The sequence below is a fragment of the Sapajus apella genome, unplaced genomic scaffold (assembly GCF_009761245.1).
Source record: "Sapajus apella isolate SASKATOON/1434 unplaced genomic scaffold, GSC_monkey_1.0 scaffold31, whole genome shotgun sequence".
Taxonomy (NCBI): domain Eukaryota; kingdom Metazoa; phylum Chordata; class Mammalia; order Primates; family Cebidae; genus Sapajus; species Sapajus apella.
In genome coordinates, this window is record NW_022436971.1 from 16,041,971 (window position 1) to 16,052,816 (window position 10,846).

Consider the following 10,846-nt stretch of genomic DNA (forward strand, 5'->3'; position numbering starts at 1 on the left):
GGCAGGTACTTGTAGTCCCAGCTACTTAGGAAGCTGAGGAAGACGAATCACTTGAACCCAGGAGGCGGAGGTTGTGGTGAGCCGAGATTGCGCCACTGTACTCCAGCCTGGGGAACACAGTGAGACTTCGTCTTAAAAAAAAATTCAAATCTATATTATTACTAGGTACAGAAACGGACATATCTCTACATCCCTATCTGCTGTTCCTTATCAGTATATAATGTTCCTTTTTCTACCCTTGTGATGTTTTTTGATTTAAATTGTCAAAAAGCAATATTCAGTTTGCCAGTTTTTTGTTCCTCTGTCTGATATGTCTATCCCATTGTTACAGTTTTCAAAATTTCCGTCTCTTTTGGTTGGTTGGTTTGATTTTGTAATAGCTTAATTGATACATAATTCACCCACCATACAATTTGCCCATTTAAAATGTACAGTTTAATGATTTTTAGTATATTCAGATTTCTACAACCATCACCACAGTTAATTTTAGAACATTTACATTACTCCAAAAAGAAACCCTGTGGTCTTTTGTGACCACATATTGTATGACTGGCTTCTTTGACAACATTTTCAAAGTTCATGTATGTTGTAGCGTGTATCAGTCCTTCATGTACTTTTATTGCTGAGTAATATCCATTGCATGGATATGCCACATTTTGTTAATTCATTCATTGGTTGGTAGACGTTTGGGTTGCTTCCACTTTTTTGCTGTAACAAATAATGCTGCTGTGAGCATCTATGTACAAGTTTTTATATGGACAATTCCTTTGAATATTACTCAGGAATAGAATTTCTGGGTCATATTGTAACTATGCTTAATCTTTTGAGGAGCTGTCCGACTGTTTTCCAAAATGGCTATACCATTTTACAGTCCCAGCAGCATTGTATGAGGTCCTAGCTTCTCCACATCCTCACCGACACTTGTTGTTGTCTTTTTTATTATAACCATCCTAGGTTTTGTGATAAGGATGCAAACAGGAGGCTGGAGGTCTTCAGGGACCTAGTGAATGAAGTTATGTCTTATTTTGGCTTGACTTTGGTTTTAGTGTGCATTTTATGACATGTTGCTCATGTTTTTATGTTTTGGGATCTGTCACTATCACATTCCTTTGCCAAATGTTAGGAATCTGAGTATCTAAATCAAACTTTAAAGAACATTTTCTAGTTGTGTTCAATATTTCATCTTCACTGTAATAACAAAATAGATTTAGAAAAATGCTTTCTTTTAAATAAACGTAAGTAAAACAATTTGAAAAAAATGTGTCTGTTTTTATCAAGTAGCGTTTGTTCCCTTGATATTTTATACAAAGTAATAGATAGCAAAGGGTAGGTTCCTGATAAAGAACCAGCATTTTCTAGCTAGAGAACAGCAACCTCCAACCTCCAAAAAAAAAAAAAAAGAAAGAAAAAAAGCAATTAGGACTTCACAACTAGTAGCAGCAGCATCACCTGGGAACTCATTAGAAATGGAAATTGTTAGTCCCCTTTCTGGATCTACTGCACCAAAAAATGTGGGAATGGGGCCCAGCAGTCTGTGTTGTGTAACATTCTGTCAGCTGATTTCCATGCATACTAAAGTTTGAGGACCATGCTAAATAGATGATATTGTTTTAAAAATTATTTTCCTACCTGTTTAGTACTCTGACTTTAGCCTTTTAAGAACAAATGCCCAACAGGTATTTATTGAGCACTTTTTAAATGTATCAGGGCAGTATCATATACCAAAAATACAATAATGATCCACAGTATAAACCTTCCCTGAGCTCACTGGACATCATACTTTCAGTAGTAGTAGTTTGTTCAGTGGCTATTGACACTATGAATGCCAAGTGCTCATGAAAGCTCTTATGAGAACAGAGGCAGAGTGCCTGGTTATCTGTTAGGTACTTAATAAACCGTCGCTTTTGTTTGAAACTGGCCAGATTTCTGTATGTTTTGTGTTACTGCTCTGAAGCCCTTTAACTCGGAGTTCTTTTGATTAGCTCCATTCTTCAGCTGAAAGGCGGTCCAGAGCTGTGGATATATAGTCCATTGCTTCCATCATTTTTTCTCCTCATTTTGTGTTGATTTTTAACTGCTTGTGCTGTTCATTTTCCAGAATGATTCATTCATTCCATCCTGTCTCTTGCAGTTTAACCTTCTTTAGTGGCTTTTCTTTGGCATTATTGGGTTGCGGACAGTGGGTCATGCCTATAATCCCAGCACTTTGGAAGGCCAAGGTGGGAGGATCCCTTGATCCCAGAAATGTGACATGACAACACCAGCCTGGGCAACATAGGGAGACCTCAGCTCTCCAAAAAAGAAGGAAAGAGAGAGAGAGAGAGAGAAATAGAAAATTAGCCAGGTGTGGTGGTGTATGCCTGAAGTCCTGGGTACTTGGGAGGCAGGAAGCTGTGATCACACCCCTGCTTTCCAGTTTTGGTGAAAGACTGAGACCCTGTCTCAAATGAAAAAAAATAAACAATTGATTTATTTGAGAAATATTTGCAGTATGCCTATAATATGATAGGGATTGGAGATAACCTGATGAATAGATTTGATCATTGCTCTCATGGGGCTTGTAGTAAATCTAGTAGAGAGGAAACAGAAAATAACAATAAATATATATAAATTGCAAAACATACGCAATGAAGGAGAGAAGGGATGCAATAGTGCATAATGGAAATGGGAGGTCACATCAACTTAGCATCCTCAGGGATATCTCAGAAGAGAATCTTTGAGACAAAACTTAATCCATAAGCAAAACCAAGCTAATCGCCCCAAAAGAGTGGAAACACCAGCATTCCAGGTAGAAGGACAAGTATCTGTTAATATTGAAGGAACTTGAACGGAGGTTGTCATAGCCAAAGCAGAGTGGGCTATGGTAGAGTTGTGTGCGATGAAGTCAGGGCTAGATAGGGAAGGCCATATTGCTCTTTTAAGCCTTCATACAAGGTTTGCAGTTTATTCTAAGTAATGACACACAGGATATTCTTTTATATATGGCTGTGTGATGCAGAAGTGGAGACCATGCATTCTAACCAGGGCTTGGGAGGCCAGGGACTCATGCAATGTAGCCTGGCACATAGGCACTCCCTAAATGCTGATTCCTGGTGAGATGCAGGCTCTCGTCCTAGCTCTGTAGGTCACTTTTTACTGTTTGCAAGGTAAGGTGCTCACTTGTATGAGAAACAGCGTATTATGCACATGTAGAACTGGTGGACCTGAGACTCATTCTTTTTGTTATGACTGGTGTTTGCTTCCAGGTAATAGCAGTGAGTGCCCACCTCCAGGAAATGCTGAAGATGACACTGTTTGCTTGGATCTTGGCAAGTGTAAGGATGGGAAGTGCATCCCTTTCTGTGAGAGGGAGCAGCAGCTGGAGTCCTGCGCATGTAATGGTGAGCACAGTTTTATGCCCATCCAGCAGCAGGACAAAACATGGCCTTTGTCTGCCAGGCTCCCTCCCTCCATTTGGATGTCGTGCTAATGACAGCAGTGGTGAGACCGCCAAGCCGAGGACAAGGGTAGGGGGAAAGGCAGGGTAGCGTCTGGAGACAGACATCCGTGAATGCAGATCTTGGCTCTTCTACCACATGTGGGAGACCTGTCCTGTTGGTCTTCTTGCTGCATTTTCAGGCCGTATAGTAGGCTTCAAGGTGGCATAGGAGGGAATTTTGTTGTAGGTAAGTGGGTGGGGAGGTAGAGGTGTGTCCTAACCCTTCTCTTCTCCATATCATACCAACCATGAAAGCAGCATTGGCTATCTACATTACACTGGCATGGAACAGGATGCTCCTGCAAGAACTCAGCCAGAGAGAGCTGATTCCAGGATCTGACCCCACTAGATCAGGATTTTCAGGCTTATCAAGAAGGCTGGGTCTGCTCCCCTCGGATCTCTTAGAGCAGCCTGGGGCAGAAGCCTCTATCCTGCTGACCTGCCAGTTTTCCTTTGGTTTCTATGCTATTTTGGAACCCCTGGGTTTGAGAGTATCTTCATGGACTGGTCAGGAAATGGCTGTTCTCTGCCTGCCACCCCACTTAAACCAGGTAGCATGACGGAGGTCTCATTGAAACCATGGACAGTCAATGAGAGAGTTCTTTTAAAATAGACCAAGAGCTGAGTGTGGTGGCACACGCCTGTAATTCCAGCACTTGGGGAGGCTGAGGCGGGTGGATCACTTGAGGTCAGGAGTTGAGAGCAGTCTGGCCAACATGGCAAAACCCCATCTCTACTAAAACTACAAAAATTAGCCAGGCATGGGGGCTCACACCTGCAGTCCCAGCTACTAGGGAGGCTGAGGCAGGAGAATTGCTTGAACCCGGGAGGTGGAGGTTGCAGTGAGCTGAGACTGTGCCAATGCACTCCAGCCTGGGCGACAGAGTGAGACTCTGTCTCAAAAACAAAAACAAAAAAAAAAAACAACAAAAAAAATTGGGCCAGGTGCAAGAAAAACACGAAAAACTTAGCTGGGCATGGTGTAATCCCAGCACTTTGGAAGGCTAAGGTGGGTGGATCACGAGGTCAGGAGTTCGAGACCAGCCTGCCCAATATGGTGAAACCCCATCTCTACTAAAAAATACAAAAATTAGCCGGATGTGGCAGAGCGGGCCTGTAGTCCCAGATACTCAGGAGGCTGAGTCAGGAGAATTGCATGAACCCAGGAGGCAGAGGTTGCAGTGAGCCGAGATTACACCACTGTATCCAGCCTGGGTGACAGAGCAAGACTCCGTCTCAAAAAAAACTGGGGGGGAAAAAAAAAAAAGGACAACCCAGTAGTTAAATAAAATCACTGGGTTGGAAGCTCACCATCTGTACAGTGGAGTAAGGGACTCTTCCAAATGCAGTAATGTGCAGGTAAAGAAGATAGGTTGAGTGTGGTGGCTCACATCTATAATCCCAGCACTTTGGGAGGCCAAGGTGGGTGGATCGCTTGAGCTCGGGAGTTGTTTGAGACCAGCCTGGGCAACGTGGTGAAACTTATCTCTTAAAAAAAAAAAAAGATAAGTCTGGGCGTGGTGGCTCATGCCTGTAATTTCAGCACTTTGGGAGGCTGAGGTGAGCGGATCACAAGGTCAGATATTTGAGACCAGCCTGGCCAACATGGTGAAAACCCGTCCCTACTAAAAACATGAAAAAAATTAGCTGGGCATGGTGGCACTCGCCTGTAATCCCAGCTACTCAGGAGGCTGAGGCAGGGGAATCACTTGAACCTGGGAGGCAGGGGTTGTGGTGAGCTGATATCACGCCACTGCACTCCACCCTGGGCAACAGAGTGAGACTCTGTCTTAAAAAAAAAAAAAAGAAAAAAAAAAACCACATAATAGATGCCAAATAAAAAATCTGTTGTGCGAATGGCAAGAGGCTTGGGGTGACCTGGAAGGGCAGAGCCTTGACACAGTAAATGCTCAAGAAATATTTTATGAATTAGTGAATGATGAAAAGGTTTTCTTTTTTTGAGATGGAGTCTCACTCTTGCCCAGGCTGGAGTGCAGTGGTGCAATCTCGGCTTACTGCAGCCTCTCCCTCCCGGGTTCAAGCGATTCTTGTGCCTCAGCCTCCTGAGTAGCTGGGACTACAGGCGTGCACCACCACACCTGGCTAATTTTGCATTTTTAGTAGAGACAGAGTTTCGCCGTGTTGACCAAGTCTTGAACTCCTGGCCTCAAGTGATACGCCTGCCTTGGCTTCCCAGAGTGCTGGGATGACAAGAGTGAGCCACTGCACCCAGCCTGAAAAGGTTTACTTTTTGCTCGTTTTTGTGTTCTAGTTGATTTCTTTCTTCTCCTAAGTATAAATAGCGTTTAATTTTCTGGCATTTCTGCCATTCCTGTGTGTGCCCACATGGCTCACAGATGCCTAGCTGTTCTATCCTGTGACCTGTCAGAGATGTTCTTGATGGAGGAGTTATGGAGCTTCGGCTGCAGGGCTCATGCCCCTGGGGTCACTCAGCTCCTCACCCACAGGTGGACAGTTGTGTCCCAGCTGCTCTTGCTCTCAGGGAGCCAACCCCGAGGGGCACATTTTAGACTCAAAAGCCAAGGACTGAAGTCAGCAGGGTAATAAGAGTGTTGGGAGAAAGGGAAACATACAGAAGAACATTGTGAGGGACTTGAAGTGGAGAGAATAATTAGACCTGCAAGAGAGGGTAATCTAGAACAGACTTTTCTCTGAAAGTATTTTTTTTAACCTTGTGGCCTCTGTCACTCAAGGCTGAGGAGTGTGACCTCAGAAACTACTCTTTGGTTGGGGGATATGGCTAGTATTAGCTATTGAAATTAAAAATAAATGTGATTTCTTGCCTCTTTGGGAGCATGGTCAGGGAGGAAAGAGGAGGGAGGAGGAGAGCCAGGTGTTAGAAAACTCCAGCTGTCAATTTGTGTGCTGTTTCAGAAACTGACAACTCATGCAAGGTGTGCTGCAGGGATCCTTCTGGCCGGTGTGTGCCCTACGTCGATGCTGAACAAAAGAACTTATTTTTGAGGAAAGGAAAGCCCTGTACAGTAGGATTTTGTGACATGAATGTGAGTATTTATGTACAGCTTTTTCTGTATCAGCCAGATGGGAAGTTTTTATTTTGTAAGTCCTTGATTTTGCAAATGCAAAGAAATCAAAACACGAATGGGGCTATATCCTTCTGGCCCATTGTTATGTATGGATATGACTTAGGAGGAAAAGACAGAGTGCTTTCAGGTCCCTGCCTGCAGTTTCCTTCCATAGTAGGAGGCTTTGGGCCCAGAGACTGAGAAGGACTGGGGGTAGGGACTTTATGGTAAAGTTCCTTGGTTTCAGGCAGTGGGTCCTAATTATGTTTTCCTAAATTACTTATAGAATTGACTCAGATTACAAAATTATTCAAGGTGTGATTTTGAAACAGGTGCTGAATGAGTAGGAAAGACCTAGAAGGCTGCTTGATTTACCTAAGTCAGACCCTTGCCATGCAGAATGATGGGCAAGGGTTTCAAGGTTTAAGAGGCTTCACAATGAGTCGGGCTGTGTTCTTCACTGTCCACTGCGTGTGTGTAATCAATAGTCTTTACTGGAATGCTTCATCTTTAGCAAATTGGTTTTGTTGATTTTTGTCTTTTGGTAATTCTAAATCACTTGTGCTTGGAATAAGAGCTTGGAGTTGCAAAGAGAATGATTACCCAAGTGAAAGATTTCTCAGCAAGGCAAATTTACTTCTGTAGAAGGTGGTGCTTGCACTTCTGGTCACTGCAAGAGCACACTGGACAAGGGAGGGAAGGGGTTTTTATCCCTAACACAGTCAGTCTCTGCTTCTGTGTCCTGGCCCCATTGGCCGGAGCCGGACCACACAATCTAAGCTGACCTGATTGGCTACTGTTTAAAATTGAATATGGCTAATTAGACGGGAAGGGAGAGGCTGTCTGTTATGGTACAAGGTGTGTCTGGGCATGTCAGGGTGTGGCAAAAGGTGGGAAGGGTCACAGATTACAAAGCAGGTAACTAGGAGCAGGGAGGGTACAAGGAATTTGACTTTAAGAAAAAAGAACAGGGAAGTTAAACAAGCTGAACCTCTGAAGAGGAACTTACTGTATCTTACACTTGTAAAAATGGGCTAATTAGGAAAGTATCAATGACGGTATGTCCTACTTTCTTGGGGTAGTCATTATGATGAAGTTACTGTCCTGTGTCAAAGATGGGAAAATGTTTGATTTTAATGAAGTCCTTTACATGTCAGTTATTTTTATAAAGCTACATTATCTCTGAATACATTGCGTTTGGGAATGATGCTGTATGGTTTTTCTTCATAGGGCAAATGTGAGAAACGTGTACAGGATGTAATTGAACGATTTTGGGATTTCATTGACCAGCTGAGCATCAATACTTTTGGTAGGTGATTTCCCCAGACTGTTTATTGAGAGCCAAGTTGATTTCTGTGATGACATTAGAAAAATGTGCTTTCAGAGTGATGTGCTGTAATTCTGCAGTAGAAGGTGGAAATATTCACTGCTTTTGTTAGGAAACAACTTTGTTGGCTAGAATAAAATGAACTCATAGTCTGTCCCCATGGAGCTTGGATGTAGATTTTCTGACAAGGGAATTAAAGTCAAAATATTTGGCTTCCTTCTTTACTCCAAAATATACATGTGAGTAGCATAAGCATAGTTTAATGCTATAGACTGAATCCTGATTGATGTAAGAGTGTTTATTTGACTGAATGCTATAGACTGAATCCTGCTTAATGTAAAAGTAGGCCTCATATTTTACAGAAGCAGGCTATATCATGTCCTCCTGGGTCCATAATTTAATTATAAAAATATCCAGGTAACAAAAACTTTGTCTTCTTAAGCATTTGTTACTAGTAGTAGCATTCCATGTGATTAGCTGTTGACTGTTACCCCAGGAGGCATGTTGAGTATTCTGCAATCTCTTCCTAATCAGCCAGTTTAAAAGCACTTGTATGGAGGGATGGTCTGGTCTAATAAAGGTAGCACAGACACTTTTCAATACTGTGAGTAGTGTCTAGCCAGCAGCTCTGCCATTTGACACAATGGTAATATCGTAAGAGGATTTCACTTTAGATTTGTGAAGTACTCGGTCAAGACATTCACTGTTTGGAATTGTTCACAGGGAAATTTTTAGCAGACAACATCGTTGGGTCTGTCCTGGTTTTCTCCTTGATATTTTGGATTCCTTTCAGCATTCTTGTCCATTGTGTGGTAAGTCACCAACTTTTAAGTAATTAAACATTTTCTTTTTTTTTTTTGAGATGGAATCTTGCTCTGTAGCCCAGGCTGGAGTGCAGTGGCGCGATCTCGGCTCGCTGCAACCTCCGCCTTCCGGGTCCTGGTTCAAGCAGTTCTCCTACCTCAGCCTCTCAAGTAGCTGGGATTGCAGGCACGAGCCACCATGCCCAGCTAATTTTTGTATTTTTTAGTAGAGACAGGGTTTCACTATGTCTGGTCTTGAACTCCTGACCTTGTGATCTGCCTGCCTTGGCCTCCCAAAGTGCTGGGATTACAGGCATGAGCCACTGCCCCCGGCCTAAACATTTTCTTTAAATTTTGATCAACTCCATTGTGATCTTTGGAAAAGATAAAACTTGTTCTTAGCAAAGTCTGTCCTGATATTTCCAATAACTTTTTTTTAGTGTTATTCCTAGGGGAGCATGTCTTGTAGAAAGCTTGGCTAATGGTCTTTTAAAAAAATGATACTATTTTTGCATGTTGGTGTTTTATTTTAATATAAAATAAATTGTCTCAGGAATTTTATACTTGGAAGCATAGGAGACTGTTTAACTGATTTGTCCAGGTCCTTTGATGAGTAGAGCCCCTAATTAAGGGCATGTCCGGGCTGACTTTGTTGCAATACAGCAAATGTCAAACATTGGCATTTCAGATGTTCCCCATATATCATATAGATTCTTGGTAGCAGATGGCTATGTGTTCAGCTTTCTGCAGAAGCAGGATGTCGGGATTGGGGCCCAGCTATCATATAGAGTATTCACATCTTCCTAAATAAATAAGAGTAAGCAGTCTTCTGTTCTCATTATCAGTAATAGCTACAAGTTGAATTGGGCTTTGACTGAGGAACTCCAGGTACTTTATAAATTTGAGGCCCTTGTTCATAAATGTTCTTACATTTATGTTCTTACATCCATTCACTTGCATCTGTGGGGAGTGGGTATTTGTCCGCCATAGAGATGAGAAAATCAGACCCAGGCTTCCAGACTTGTTCTCCGAAATTCTTTCACAGTGCCCTTCCTATGAGCACTTAAAAGTTCCAGCACAGCTCTGCTAACTAAGTTTTTCCCTGCCGCCTCCTTCCTTTCCTTTCTCACTGGCTTCTCCTGCCTAGGGGCCATCTCACCGAGCAGCTTTTTCCTTGGGGTGGTGAGCATGATGGGTGTAGGGAGGAAGATCTCTAGGGAGCACTTCTGCTGAAGAAAGCTGTTTTAAAGGTGACATGCTTGAAGCTTTGACAGATGTCTCTGGATAACAGTGCCATCTATCACGATTGCTATTGGAGGGTGGAACCTATTTTTTTTTACAGGGAAGTTGCACATGTGGGCAAGGCACAACCCTTGATTTTAGAGCAAAGCCTCTGACAGGAGGGAGGGCTGTGGCTTATTTCTGGCCATAGAATACATTGATGGCAGCTAGACAGGAAGCCTAGGCCTGGATTCTTGGTTCTTGCCCTCTGTTGCCCTCAGTCACAGGCAGGGACGGGGTAGCAGGTGGCCATGTGGTCAGCCTTCTGCAGAAGTAGGATGTAGGGATTGAGGCTTAGTTCTTCCAGCAGATCGTGGTCCACATAAACTGTTGTGACAGCTAAGAAGAGAGTGAGGCTATGGGCCAGGGCAATGTGAGGGAAGTGGCAGGCCCAGCCACCTGGGTCTTCCAGCCACCTTTCCAGTCAGTGTGGTCCTGGTGTACCCAGCATCTGGGACATTTGTCACTTCATGTACAGGAAGATGCCCTTGTTATTCCCCTGCCCACAGAGGGATACATTTCTCACACAGCACTTAAACCTTGCCTCTTTCTGTACTTAATGCCAAAATATATTTCTTTGAGTGCAGAGCAAACACTTCTAGACTGGTGGTATAACTAAAGCTGGGGTGAGAAATGCATTCTAATCATTGAGCCTGCTGTCACTTTCTACAACTCACCTTCTAAGTTCTTCACTTAGTGTTAAGAGTAGCCTGGGAGGAAATAGTACTCCCTAACTGAATTTTATTTGTAGGAATGACCTTTTTTCTTGCTGTTCTTTTTTTTCTAGGATAAGAAATTGGATAAGCAGTATGAATCTCTGTCTCTATTTCACCCCAGTGTGAGTATACCACATGAAAGAAACATAATCTTCGCCTTGTCTTTGAGGCCCTGTTAGGCAAAGACCTTTACT

General features: G+C 43.0%; 1 protein-coding gene across 3 annotated transcripts in view; it reads left to right on the forward strand.

Annotated features, from left to right (window-relative positions):
- The window catches only part of ADAM17 (ADAM metallopeptidase domain 17), a 67,196-nt gene that overhangs the window by 54,076 nt on the left and 2,274 nt on the right, over positions 1–10,846 (forward strand). For all 3 annotated transcript variants that reach the window (XM_032294175.1, XM_032294176.1, XM_032294177.1), the window contains 5 exons: positions 3,246–3,380; positions 6,374–6,504; positions 7,756–7,834; positions 8,576–8,664; positions 10,724–10,774. In XM_032294175.1, the coding sequence (XP_032150066.1) occupies positions 3,246–3,380; positions 6,374–6,504; positions 7,756–7,834; positions 8,576–8,664; positions 10,724–10,774 (485 nt within the window). The remainder of the gene's footprint in view (positions 1–3,245; positions 3,381–6,373; positions 6,505–7,755; positions 7,835–8,575; positions 8,665–10,723; positions 10,775–10,846) is intronic.